Raw genomic sequence first — 14733 nt, 5'->3', positions numbered from 1 at the left:
CTCTCTCTCTCTCTCTCTCTCTCTCTCTCTCTCTCTCTCTATATATATATATATATATAATGCCACTAATAATTATTATTAAATATTTAATGGTAAAATTTCTAATATTCTTAATTTGTTAAATGTCATTGGTAATTTTAACATTTTCTTTTTATTAAAAATTTTCAGCATAGTGGTTATTATTTTCTATATGTTTTATTTGACTTATCTAGTATCTACACAATTTAAGAAATTTTCCAGGTTTGAAAAATATTAATTAATTAGTCTTTTTTTCCCCAAACAAAATCTACACAATAATAAATTGATAATGCATTGAATACAAAAGTGTTGGTGAGTGGAACCCACCACCCACAAAGCAGAGCCACCCAGGTTGAGCCACCATCCTTTTTATCATTGTAAGGTAACAATAACAAAGCTTTCAGTCCCTTGAATAGCCACATATTAAATTAAATAATATAATACACACACATATATATACATGCCATCCTCCAAATCTCAATTTATTCAAAGGTGAAGAGGGGGGCACTTAGATTCACTTCACATCACACATCAAACAAACAAAACATTAAACACTCCCTCATCCTAAACCTAAAACCAAACCCAAAGCCTAATCCTCAATTCCTTTTACTTTTTTTTCCCTTTTTGTCTTTTAATTTGAGTTGTGTAAAAATGCATTGAATTTATGTTATATGGTCTAATATGGGTAGGGTGTGACTAGTGGCGATCCATTGTAAGCACATTATTTCTAATAAGCAAAGAAAAGAAAAGAAAAGAAAAGAAAAGAAATAGCATTTATTTTGGTTTGGACTTTTGCTCGAATGCAATGACTCACAAGCATTCACTCGCCTCTATTTAAGCGTCTCTTTCCTTCACACAAATCTCTCCCACATCTTCATAATAATAATAATAATTCAATTATTCATATATATCTATTTTGTCATTGCTAGTGTTAGTGTTGAAGCTAACTACTACTCTTTGTTACGAATTAAACATGGGTGGCATCAGCCTCGAAGAGATAAAGAACGAGCAAGTTGATCTGGTAATAACATCTTCCATTATCACCCACTTCTTTTCACTTTCATTCTTCTTCGTCTTCATCTTCATTTTTCATCATTCTGTTTCTCACTTTAATTATTCTTTTGGAAAATTTAAGAGCTTATTATCAGCTTGCTTAATTTTTCTTTGTTTTGGTTTCGTGAATTATAATGATTTGGTAAAATTAGACAATTAATTTTTTTCTATATCTACTTTGCAAAATTAAAGGAAATAAGATCAAGAAACAGATTTTCCATGCCATTTATGCTAAGTTTAAATTTGCATTATTATTTTTTTTCTTGTTTGCCTTTGCTTAATATGACCATACAAATGGAAAACTGGGTCAGTGGGATTGAAAGCTTCAACTTCTTAATATTACTGATTAAAATTTGTAATTATTATTATTATTATTGTCATATATTTTCTCTATATATATGTACATATTAAATTTCTAATAATAAGTTTGAATTTTAAGAGAGATTTGTGATTTTTTTTCCTTCGTAAACTTTTGGCTTGAATGAAACTGAAACTGTTGTCCTGGGATTCTAGACGTTGTTTCGTTACTTTAAAGACTTTAGGTTATTTTTGGGGGGTACTTTTCGTATTTTATTACTTCAATTTTGATTAGTTGTATAAATAGTTTTATACAATTAAATTATTATATTAATAAGAATTTAATTTGGATGTGCATCTAATTACACTATATAAAAAAAATATTTTTTTACATTGACAGCATGAATTATATGACTGTCTAAAATATTTTACTTCGAATACATCAAAATGAAATTCTATTAATAATAAGTTGGAAGAGTTTTTTTTTTAAATATAGATGTTTAGGTAGATAAAATTGATTAACTGAATATTTCTATTGGCTTTTACTTTTTGTTTATAACTTTATATCGATATTCTGGACAGTTATCAAATAAAATATTTATAAGCTACAACTATTGATGCTTTTTTTTTATTAATTAATTATTTTGATTCTGCTTTGTTAAAAGCATGAAACAAATGAGTGTTTAAGAAGAAAGTGTGTGGAGTGAGAAGTACTGAACTCTTTTCATTCTGGCTGGTCCACTTGCATCCTCCATCATCTTCTTTATTAGTTTTATACTTTTATTTGTATTTCTACGTTAACTTCATTTTTTTTATGCTTTTTATTGTATATATTTTTTATAATATTAAAAGTAATTTATAAAACTATAGAAAAACATCATATATAAAAGAATAATATAAATACTATTTCTTAAAATATACAATATAATTCACCATTTGGTATAGGATTTAACTAATTATTATTTAAAAAGACTAGATATTAAATATGGAAAAATTGTATTAAAAAATTAAAAGAATTAAATTATAAAGAATTTAGTATATGAAAATTATGTAAAATCTAAAATAATTTTTAAGATAAATAATTTTAGTAAATAACTTTAATACACTTGTTAACAAAATTATTTAGTATATAAACATATAAACACATCTTTTATGTTGGACATCAAATAATAGATTTAAAAAAGTAAATGATGGAAAAACGTTCTATTTTACAGATGACATGAAATTTTTGCAGTAATACTAGAAAGATAAAAAAAATTAAATTTTATTTTATTTTGTATTAACTAATAAATATTAAATAAAATAAATTCTAACTGTTTTTAATTAATTTTTTTATTACTAAATATTTTCGTAATTTTTAACTCCTAGCCAAATATCAAAATTATTAAATTATTATAAAATACATAGACATCACTATTATTTGTGTCCTATAACAGCAGGAAAAAAAAAGAGATTTTTCTGATTTTATTTATAAATTTATGTATATTAATTTTAACAATTATAAATAGAAGAATACTAAAAGATTATTAGAATTTATTAATTTTGGTCATCAATTAATTATTAATGTTTAAGAATATGAGATAAAATATATTATTGGATTACTAGACTAAAAAAATTAAATTAAAAAATTGAATCGATAATTGATAATAAAAATAATAAATTTTAATGACGGATAGTATTTTTTTTATAAATATGCATAAATTTTAAAAATATAAGTGTGTAACGTACAAAGAAATTAATAGCATAAGTGAATCTACCCTGAAATTAATTATATGCATTTGATAGCGCTGAGGTTTAGCATAAAGGTGGTATCATTTTCAATAATATTTAAAACTAAATTTTTAGATTATTCAAGATTTAGAGACCAGTATTGGAGTTATTTATAATATAATATAGTTATGTTTTTTTTACTATAACATATTGCAAATTTTATAATAGAAGATAATAGTAAAGTTTGAAATTCCAGATGATGGGGAAGAGAAGTATTTCCATTAAAGAAAAGTAAAAGATATGATAACACAATTATTTGTGATAATGTATGTTGTTGTTGGGTTAAGTTAGAGTTTAGATTCCGAAAAATGCGCAAGTTGAGATGAGTGTAAACAATGAACGAAGACTACAAATAAAATTGAGGGCAGAGCGTACGGCACGCTTCTCTATTTCGGTATTCACGCGCCATTTTTTCTGCCTTTTTCCATCTCTCTCTAATAAATACTTTAGCCTCTATCATTTTCATGCCTGTTCCTTTCAATTATATATTATTATCTTTTCATATTTGTTTCTAATAGTAATATTTACAAAAATTATATGTATAATAATATTAGTTTAACCTTTTCCTTTTCTCTATTTAGATTATTTTAATTATTGGATAGATAAATATATTTATTTTTAAGAATTGAAAAAAAAAAGGTAAGCTTCCTTCTAGGAATATGAAATTCAGTAATTCACTTCCCACAAGGTCAAGGATGTGGAATTTTAGTATTTTACTGTTTCTCATGTTTGACTTGAGTGATAAATAGTTAAAGCTAAAAACTCATGTACAGTTAATTTTATGCGAAATTGATAGTTGAGAGTAGTTAGATGATTTAACAGATTTAACTAAATTGTAATTTATGACTCTTAACTATTAATTTCATATGAAAATAAATACATATAAATTTTTACCATAGTTAAATACTGTTCTCTCCAAGTGTTTGATTGAGTATTTGATTATAATTTTGATGAGTTGTATAAATTAAAGTTATATTAATTTTTAAATAATTCTTTAAATATATGTAAATAAAAAATAATGTAAATATTATTTCTCGAAACTAATATACTAAAACTAAAGAAATCTTATTAAGAATAGTTGTTAAAGGTATTTAAAGCAGACATGTTTAATAAATAAATGTAAATTAAATAGTAAGCTATTAAAATTGTTTATATATTCAATTTATTAGAATGATAAAATAAATTCTTTTAACTAAGGATTTATAACATTCTTTTATTAAACTTAAATGATTAAATTAAAACAGAAAATTAAAATATAAACAAAACATACCGTTACATTTTACATAATAACTAGTTCTTGTGGCGATAGGATAGTGGCGGTTACAAACTTTTGTAGTTCATTGCATGTTAGTATATGAACCAAAATGACAAAAGTGATTAAGTGAAGAGGCAGAATCAATGAGCTTCTTATTTGTTTGTTTATTTATTTATTTTGTTAGATTTGAAAGAATAACAAGATTGAATTGAATGTTGTCCTGCACAGGAACGAATTCCAATTGAGGAAGTGTTTGAGCAGCTGAAATGTTCAAGAGCAGGTTTAACCTCAGACGAAGGTGCCAACCGCCTTCAAGTCTTTGGGCCAAACAAATTGGAAGAGAAAAAAGTATGTTTTCTTCTAACATACTATTGTTCTTGCAGTTTCTCATAGAGTTTTATAGACTAGTTAGATAACCAACTTGAATTAGTCGACTCTTCTGCTTAAGCAAGTGTCTTATTCTAAGTGATATGATTTAAGAGTTGGAATATTATTATTATGATTACAGGAGAGCAAGTTTTTGAAGTTCTTGGGGTTTATGTGGAACCCCTTGTCATGGGTGATGGAAGCTGCTGCTATAATGGCAATTGCTTTGGCAAATGGTGGAGGAAGGCCCCCTGATTGGCAAGACTTTGTGGGAATCATTGCTCTTTTGGTGATCAACTCCACAATCAGTTTCATTGAAGAAAACAATGCTGGAAATGCTGCTGCTGCTCTCATGGCTGGTTTAGCTCCTAAAACCAAGGTACTAAGAGATGGGCACTGGAGTGAACAAGATGCTGCAATTTTAGTACCAGGAGACATAATCAGCATTAAATTAGGAGATATCATTCCGGCCGATGCTCGTCTTCTCGAGGGAGATCCTCTAAGTGTGGATCAGTCTGCTTTAACAGGAGAATCTCTTCCGGTGACGAAGAACCCCACAGATGAAGTATTTTCTGGATCAACAGTGAAGAAGGGTGAGATAGAAGCAGTTGTGATTGCCACTGGTGTGCACACCTTCTTCGGTAAAGCGGCTCACTTGGTGGACAGCACTAACCAAGTTGGACACTTCCAGAAAGTTCTTACAGCAATTGGTAACTTCTGCATTTGCTCCATTGCTGTTGGAATTCTCATTGAGCTCATAGTCATGTACCCCATACAGCACCGAAGGTACAGAGATGGAATTGACAATCTGTTAGTCCTCTTGATCGGAGGAATTCCGATTGCCATGCCAACAGTTTTGTCAGTCACCATGGCTATTGGCTCTCACAGGCTGTCTCAGCAGGGCGCAATCACGAAACGTATGACGGCTATTGAGGAAATGGCTGGGATGGATGTCCTCTGCAGTGACAAAACTGGAACCTTGACATTGAATAAGCTCAGTGTTGATAGAAACTTGATTGAGGTCTTTGCTAAGGGTGTTGAGAAGGAGTATGTTATCCTTCTTGCTGCAAGGGCCTCTAGGACCGAAAATCAGGATGCTATAGATGCTGCAATTGTTGGCATGCTTGCTGATCCAAAGGAGGTAAATAAATATACCAAAACCACTCTCTTTAGATACAGATAAAATCTTTAAATTTATCTCATAATTTTAATGTTTTCACTGACCAGGCTCGAGCCGGAATCAGGGAGGTCCATTTTCTTCCATTCAATCCTGTAGACAAGAGGACTGCTCTAACTTACATTGATTCTGATGGAAATTGGCACCGTGCCAGCAAAGGGGCTCCAGAGCAGGTAAAAACTTGTTTCATTGCCACCTTCTTGTGATGGTTATAAGGCTGACAAAGACCTCTTTTTCCCACTTTATTTAGATCATAACCCTTTGCAACTGCAAAGAGGATGTCAGGAAGAAGGTTCATGCAGTGATTGATAAGTTTGCCGAGCGTGGACTTCGGTCTTTAGGTGTTGCAAGACAGGTACACAAAGCTGATACCAATGTCTACTCTTGAATGCTTCTATACTGATACTAATCTTTTATTTGTGCTGGTATGATCTTTGTAACAGGAAGTACCTGAGAAATCAAAAGATAGTCCAGGTGGACCATGGCAATTTGTTGGCCTGCTACCACTCTTTGATCCTCCCAGGCATGACAGTGCCGAAACCATTAGAAGAGCACTTAACCTCGGTGTAAATGTTAAGATGATTACTGGTAAGGCTCACATCAGACACTTTTGTAACTCATAATAGTCTTACCATGACTTCAAGAGTTCAAGTCTATAGCTTTGAAATGTTTTGTGTGCCTCAATCTTCAGGGGATCAGCTTGCCATCGGCAAGGAAACTGGTCGTAGGCTCGGAATGGGAACAAACATGTATCCATCATCTGCATTGCTTGGCCAAGACAAGGATGCTTCTATTTCAGCTCTTCCAGTTGATGAGTTAATTGAGAAGGCTGATGGATTCGCCGGGGTGTTTCCTGGTAGATTTTTCATGCACTGTGATTACCTTTCAAAATTTCAATTGCTTATTTTATTCTTTGTATCACATGGTAGAACACAAGTATGAAATTGTTAAGAGGCTGCAAGAGAGGAAGCATATATGTGGAATGACGGGCGATGGTGTAAACGATGCCCCTGCCTTGAAGAAAGCCGATATTGGAATTGCTGTTGCTGATGCTACAGATGCTGCAAGAAGTGCCTCTGATATTGTCCTCACTGAGCCTGGTTTGAGTGTCATTATCAGTGCTGTGCTCACTAGCAGGGCTATTTTTCAGAGGATGAAGAACTATACTGTTAGTTTCTTTTATTATTTAACTTATTGTTTGACTTCATTTTAATGTTTCTAGTTACCTGATATCAAGTTGTTTTGGATTGGTGAGCAGATCTATGCTGTGTCCATTACTATTCGTATTGTGGTAAGTGAAGAAAATAGTTTGAAACTAAAGAAAGCTAAGCTTTTTCACATGTGATTTATTTGTATATTCTTTTATTGTGCAGTTTGGCTTCATGTTCATTGCATTGATCTGGAAGTTTGATTTTGCACCCTTCATGGTTTTGATTATTGCTATACTAAATGATGGTAAGATAATATCTGCTTCATAATCATGTTATTTATCTTGGTTTCTTCTCCTTGTCACAGATAAAATTGTTGATTTGGCTGAAGTGCTAACACTCATATTCTTCATTCCCATACAATTAGGTACCATTATGACAATATCCAAGGATCGAGTGAAGCCATCGCCGATGCCTGACAGCTGGAAACTGAGGGAGATATTTGCTACCGGCGTTGTGTTAGGCAGTTACATGGCACTGATGACAGTAGTATTTTTCTGGGCCATGAAAGATACTGATTTCTTCCCGGTAAATAATTTATATGTCTAATCACTTCTAAATCAAGATAGTGGAGCTCAAATTAGAAGATCTTTTTCTTTTTAGTATGTATTCTTTAGTTGTTTTTCTTATCACTATTATGAAGTAATGAAATCATCAAGCCTGATGAAGATGACTTACATTGTTGCAGAACAAGTTTGGTGTGAGGCACATTAGAAATAACCCTGATGAGATGATGGCAGCTCTGTATCTACAAGTCAGTATCATAAGTCAGGCTCTAATTTTCGTCACTAGGTCTCGCAGCTGGTCGTATGTCGAAAGACCCGGTCTTCTCCTACTAGGTGCCTTCTTGATTGCTCAGCTGGTAAGCTTGAACCTCTTATTCCTCTTTCAGCATATGAAATTTTGTTTTCACAATTATTATAGCACCCAAAAACTGTCTATCTCAAGTCTCTATGTTCATGGAAATAACTTGATATACAACTCTAAACTGAAATGCTAATTAAGGAGTATGTTTCATCATTAGAACAAAAGAGATGCATATCTATTATCTCATTGTTTCTATCCTTTTTATCCATGAACAAGAACAAAACACTACCTTAGGAGCTGCTCTATCAACTAGTCTTGAATTTCTCTCTGTAATTGACAGGTAGCAACTTTCATAGCAGTATATGCTAACTGGGGATTTGCAAGAATCAAGGGAATGGGATGGGGTTGGGCTGGTGTAATTTGGATCTACAGTTTAGTGACATACATTCCTCTTGATTTGCTCAAATTCGCGATCCGCTATATTCTGAGTGGAAAGGCATGGGACAATCTTTTGGAGAACAAGGTATGTTCTTATATGATTCATTGTTCTTACAGCATTTTTGATGTAATCAAGAGGGATCAAGATTCACAAAATGCTTTCTCTCATGCTCTCATTACAGACTGCCTTCACTACCAAGAAAGACTATGGAAAAGAAGAGAGGGAAGCACAGTGGGCTGCAGCACAGAGAACACTCCATGGTCTTCAGCCTCCTGAAACCTCTAACCTCTTCAATGACAAAAACAGCTACAGGGAGCTTTCCGAGATTGCGGAGCAAGCAAAGAGACGTGCCGAGGTTGCGAGGTAGGCCATTTTGTTAATTTATATGACTTCAAGACAGTGTTTATATCAAGTTCTTTATGTTTATATCAAGTTCTTTAAACAACTTCCCTTTTTTTTTTGAATCTCAATGTGTTGTATAGGCTTAGGGAGCTTCATACTCTCAAGGGACACGTCGAATCTGTGGTGAAGCTCAAGGGACTCGACATTGATACTATTCAGCAGCACTACACAGTTTAAAGAACAGAAGAGATAACAAGCTTCAGTGGAAACTGTTTGGTGGTTTTCTGAGATCATAAGCAGATATAATGAGGAAGAAAGACTCAAAAGGCCTAAATCTCAATCATGTCTTTAGGTTATCCAAAAAAGAAATGTTAACAGTGTTGTGAAAATCTGAATGGTTACTCCATTTTTCTCAAATTATGCTAGGATGAGAGAGGTACTGTTCTCTTTTGCAACCAAATAACATCCTTTTTCTTTTGGGATGATATTAGTGTTGTTAAGATCACATTTTAATAGCCCAATATAATTCTCAGTGGTTATATGGTTTTCTAATATTGAATTTGGTTCTCTTCACATTCCTCAACGCTAATCTTGTAAGTTCTATCAATATTCAATTAAAATAAAAAAATTTATTTTAATAAATACACAGTAAATGCATTAAAAATTAAACTTGGCACTTTTTTAAAATAAAAAATTGTTTAATTGGTAACAGGATACATGATAACTAAATCCTATTGATAATTATGATATGTGTAGTGGTTTGAATTGAACTTAAGAAATTAAAAAAAGTGACACTTAACTCTGTTAAAGATGCTTAAAAATTAAGGTTTCACCGAAGTTCTTCTGCAGAAAGGGGTCCTCATGTGTGAAACATATATAGATTTTCACTACTGATTAGACTGTGTTTGCAGACCTAAATTTGGCCGCACCTTCCTAATCAATAGTAAAAAATTTATATATGACTAAAAGTATCTTAACAATTTTATAAGCAAGGAACTATTTCCATCCTTTTCCATGTTTTAAAACTTATTATCTATGTCTGCAAGAATAACAAAGAACAGAAACAAGTAGTTGATTATGAATTGTTTAGTTAATCATAGTGCAATCTCTCCTGATTTCTCCCTGATTCCCTGTTCTGATCCCTATCCTTCCAAGCTTCCTCATAGCAACCACAAAAGCCCGTTCGAATTCTGTGCCGTTCGAGGCGAACAAGTTCACTAGCTTTCTTGATCTTTTATCAGTGAACAAAGTCTGATCAGAAGAAAGAAGCCCTTTTCCTTGTTGGAGATTCTTGTAGTACTGGTTATCAAATGTTCTAGGTGTAGTTGGATCCATGTCTATGGCAATTCTGGGGTCAACACTTTTAGGACACAGTTGCAGGAGTTGTTTCGCATATTCCGGATTCAATGTTGGATCAATTCTGTTCTTGGTTCTGAAGTTGTAGATTCTTTTGGAGAATTGGTTGCAGTGAGAGAAACCAATAGTATGTGTTCCTGTGAATGATCATACATTTCAATGGTTCATACTTTTTTCTTTTATGCTTTCACACCTCTAAATAAATTTGTATTTCTCAGTGCTTCTATATTTCTCAGTAACATAGTTGCCAAATAAGCTATAAACCATGTTTATTGAAAGTTAATATAAATTATATTATGAATATTGAACCTTTCCTCAAAAAGTATATTGATCATTATGAATGAAATATGAAATACCTGATAATGCAACAAGATCTCTAAGGGTGAGTCCATTTGAAGCAAACATCTGAATTAGCTGTGTTAGTGTGAAATCAGCATGAGGTAGATGGTGTCTCACACTAGCTTTTGTACTGATTCTCCCATCTAACCTTCCTAACTCAACTGCATAAGATGGTCCTCCTGTCTGAAAACACCAAATAAATTGTCATTTTGGGATTTGGATTAAGCTAAATTATATGGAGAAGTGTTTTTCACATTTACTATTGAACAGAATTTTAACGTATTTTATATCCTATCCAACAGTAAATGATTAATAATTCTTTTAAAAAAAATACTTCATTGCTAAGTGATAACTGCCTTTTTTTTAAGTTTTAGTGCACATATTAAGATGGTAATTTTTTTATTCCTCACTATTCTCCTGCATGTCAAAGACTAATCTGTCGTGGATCCAAACTTCATTTAAGGGTTTATTATAGCTGGACAATAATTACTGCATATACAAGACTAGACTCGAACTGCAGACTGATGAGCCAACCACGGTATCAACCCAAGTTGGATATATACATAATCTTCCAAAAGATATGAAAGTCAAAGATATATATGAGTCTGCAAAGTTTTATGTTTATTATTTACCAATGCAACAACGTCCCTAGCAGCCATTGCCAGAATATCAGCACAAGAAACCTTATTTTGGCTGCGAGGTACACTATCCACAGCAGCCTTGGCTTTGATGACAGTATCAAAACCGTCACCAGCCAGTGACAGATTGATACCGTTATCCTTCTCTGTACTGCTGTTTCTTGATGCCAGCATCACTGAAGCATCACATCCCTGTCCACACACAAACAAATTTCAGTATTTTCATGTTTTAATAGCCGCCGCAATGCATGCCTCAATAGCCATAACTAACACGTGTTTCTAGTGCAAATGGGAGATTGTTGGAAATAAGTGTGTATATTCAATAACAACAATTGTAACGGCAATTGCATCGCAAAAAGAAAAAAATAGTACACATAACTGTATGTACTATGTACAGTGTACTAAGTACTAACCCGAACAAAACAGTCGTGGAAAAATAACCTCAGTGTGCCCGGTGCTGTAACAAATGTTTGCTGAAGTTTTGTTTCGACGGCGGTGCGAACTATGGATTCGACATCCGGGCATGTGTTCCGGTAATAATCGAGGCGAAGTTGAGCATAACAATTACTAGCCAGGAGTTGCAGAACAAGGTAAAATAGAATCTGAGAACTCATCTTGTGTTGTGCGTAACAATATTAACTTTGGTCTTGTGACTATTGCATCCTTAAATAGTGGAAAAGGAGAAACGAAAGTAAGAATAATGGAAATATATCCTTTTAATTTATGAGGAATCTTAGATTGTTCAATGTGACGGAAACAGAACAAGAGCTAGAGACCAAGAAGAAGTGCTTTTTGGGCAAGTGTTGTGCATTTGGGAGAATAATCTGACAAAGCATGCACTCTCATGCTTGCATTAATTTGTGAGCGAAGCTCTTAGTAGTGCTGAACCAACTTCTTTATTCAAAGTACATCAAGGAAGATACTGCCACTAAAAAGTCCTCGTATAAAAATAATATTAAAAACAGACATATTTTTTTGAAACAAAAAATTCAATACAATAAGGTGAAGCATCAATAAAAAAGTATTAGACAATAAAATAAACTAATTTCTAATCATTTTCGTCAATACTATCAACAACTCAAAATATCAAATATCACTCTAATCTTTGTAACTCTTAACTGACCTGTTGATTATTTCCGTAACACCTGTTTCTTTATTTCTGACAATTCTATCATTCCTTTCCAAATACTCTAAATAATAATAATAAAACATGATAAGCAAGACATAATTTTTTGGAAGTTTGATAAATAAGGTATATTTTCAACAAACTCTTTTGTGCAGGTAGTACAGCCAGAATCGCTCCCGGAGGACATAACCAGCTACAGTTTCACAAGAACACTATGGAAAGGTTTGGTGTCGCCACGAGTGGAGTTATTTATTTGGTGTACACTGATAGGAAGAGTGAATACTAAAGAAAGGCTGCTTAGATTGAAAATTATTAGTCAAGGTGATAACATATGTGTTTTGTGTAATAAAGAAGTTAAATATACTCATCATTTGTTTCTGAGTTGCGAGTTTACCTGGCAGGTGTGGTGTCAATGGTTACTTGAATTTAGGAGATCGTGGACTATTTCAGACTCACTAAAAGAACACTTTGAGAGATGGACAAGTGTTGCTAACAGAAAGGTAGAGCACAACAAGTGGCTTATTTACTTCTTTTCATTATTTGGACTACTTGGCTAAAAAGGAACCATCAGATTTTTAATAATAAGGAAGGGAGTGCAGAGGAGGTATTCCAGAAATCTTTAAACAATGTTAGAGAATGGAGTAGTTTAGATCCTTTTTGTTGTTGATGGCTATGCCGGTGATGGCATTAAAAAAGTTTTTTTCCCAACTTGTTCATGTTGTAGTTTCGGTTTGGTTGTCGCTCCACTTTACTGTGTTGAGCTCTCTTATTCAAAAAAAAAATAATAAAACCAAACTCACTAACATTCTATCAATTAGTCAAATATATTATTTAATGATTTATAATATAATTTTTACATAATAAAATATATATATATATATATATATATATTATGTATAAATATATATTATTTCTTACCCCTTTAATATATATTTTATATGACTCATTAATTTAGTATCTGATTTTCTTTTTAATGCGTAGCATATTGGCCGTTAAATTATATGAATTGGTACCGCAATGTAATTGCATGCCAACTACAATTTGAGACATTTTGGATTCTGTAATGGGTTAATCGAATTCTTAGAGATGGGACATTAGGACCGAGATCAATGGTTCAATTGGAAAAAAGAAAAACAGAAAGGGAAAAAAAAGTTAATTGGATCCAGAGAGAAGTATGGTGTTTAGCATTTCTTTTGCTTCATTTTTATTGTTATATTTGCAGCAACATAGTGTGATAAAAGCTGTATACGCACAAACCTCAACCACCAGTTAAAATGTAGCATTGTGACCAAAATTCTTACATCTGTATTATATTGTTAATTTATTTTCTCCTGATTGGATTATCACCAAAAGTCTAAAATACCCCTTTCAATTTTAAGTAGTGTGCACATTCTGAGCTCCTGATACCTTAAGGTTTAAGACGTGCAAAATATATGACTTATTAATAACAGCTAATTTATTAATAACAACAAATTCTCTCTCTCTAATATAATAATATCTACTAATTTTTTTTTTCAATAAAAGAAAGTAGTTGACACACCTAAGAGAAATACATAATTTTTTTTAATTTCTTATAATAACATTCTTTTTTCTCGTGTAGTCAACAAGTACACTAATAAAATCATATTTGATGTAATTAATATAAGAAAATTAAATCTAAAAGGTAGGTTAGTCCCTTAGTATCATTTTAACTTTTAAAATAAAGATATCTAAATAATATTTCAATTTTTAATTAAAAAATAAATAAGTAATATACAATATATATATATATATATATATATATATATATATATATATATATATATATATATATATATGGAATATTACACCGTGTAGTGTTTACAAAATCAAAGTTATATTAGATATATGCATATGAAACAATATTTTAAAGGTTAAAATAGATAATAAATAAGTTTTCAATTGTTTAACATTCGAACTCCTAACACTTGTTTAAGCAGACGAGTGAGTTGACCACTCGACCAACCCAAGTTGGTTCATTGAATCTTCTTTTAAAGCATGTAAATGTTCTAGCCAAGTCCATAAAAATGTTTTTTTTTTACTACCAATGAATTATAACTCAAATGACATAGTCTTTGTATTCTAAACTAGAAGTCTCAAATTCGAATCTCACTCCTAACTTTGAAAAAAGGAACTGTTATATATATATTTTTTATAATATCTTCAACCATTGTCTTTACTACCTTGCTGTGTCACCTTATTCTCAGCAACTTTACTACCTCCAACTTGCAATATGACTATTTAGATTCCATGCAGTTTAGGGTACTCTACCGCTATTTCCAAAATTAGAAAGAGAAGAAAACAACTGATTAAAAAGAATCCAATATTCATTATCAGAGAGAAAAGTAAATAAAGGTAAAATTGATAAAAACATATATGTCAAAAATGTAAGCCTCTTCAACATATGATAAGAACTTCAATTATTGTCACAAAAACTAATTTTCACCGAGACATATGTAATCTACCAATGTATAAGAAGCAGAAAACTGCGGATCAAGAACCCCCCTTCCTCACTCTAGAAAAC

General features: G+C 31.8%; 2 protein-coding genes across 2 annotated transcripts; one reads left to right on the top strand and one right to left on the bottom strand.

Moving 5' to 3' along the window:
* Positions 1–421: 421 nt before the first annotated feature.
* LOC112755623 (plasma membrane ATPase 4) lies at positions 422–9284 on the top strand. The gene is made up of 15 exons (XM_025803831.3): positions 422–1039; positions 4622–4741; positions 4902–5900; positions 5987–6109; positions 6187–6291; positions 6380–6524; positions 6628–6792; positions 6866–7104; positions 7195–7227; positions 7310–7391; positions 7512–7672; positions 7833–8006; positions 8292–8474; positions 8572–8753; positions 8873–9284. The coding sequence occupies exons 1-15, from the start codon at positions 992–994 to the stop codon at positions 8967–8969; spliced, it is 2856 nt and encodes a 951-aa protein (XP_025659616.1). The 5' UTR covers positions 422–991; the 3' UTR covers positions 8970–9284.
* A 243-nt stretch (positions 9285–9527) lies between these two features.
* LOC112755624 (peroxidase 45) lies at positions 9528–11931 on the bottom strand. The gene is made up of 4 exons (XM_025803832.3): positions 11479–11931; positions 11060–11257; positions 10445–10610; positions 9528–10225 (listed from the first exon to the last, which is right to left on the bottom strand). Exons 1-4 carry the CDS (start codon positions 11677–11679, stop codon positions 9819–9821), a joined length of 972 nt encoding a protein of 323 aa, XP_025659617.1. The 5' UTR covers positions 11680–11931; the 3' UTR covers positions 9528–9818.
* Positions 11932–14733: the final 2802 nt, after the last annotated feature.

This window comes from Arachis hypogaea, chromosome 6 (genome assembly GCF_003086295.3).
Source record: "Arachis hypogaea cultivar Tifrunner chromosome 6, arahy.Tifrunner.gnm2.J5K5, whole genome shotgun sequence".
In the NCBI taxonomy this organism is placed as follows: Eukaryota; Viridiplantae; Streptophyta; class Magnoliopsida; order Fabales; family Fabaceae; genus Arachis; species Arachis hypogaea.
Note: the sequence above shows the minus strand (reverse complement) of the source record. Positions and strands in the feature narration are given on the sequence as shown.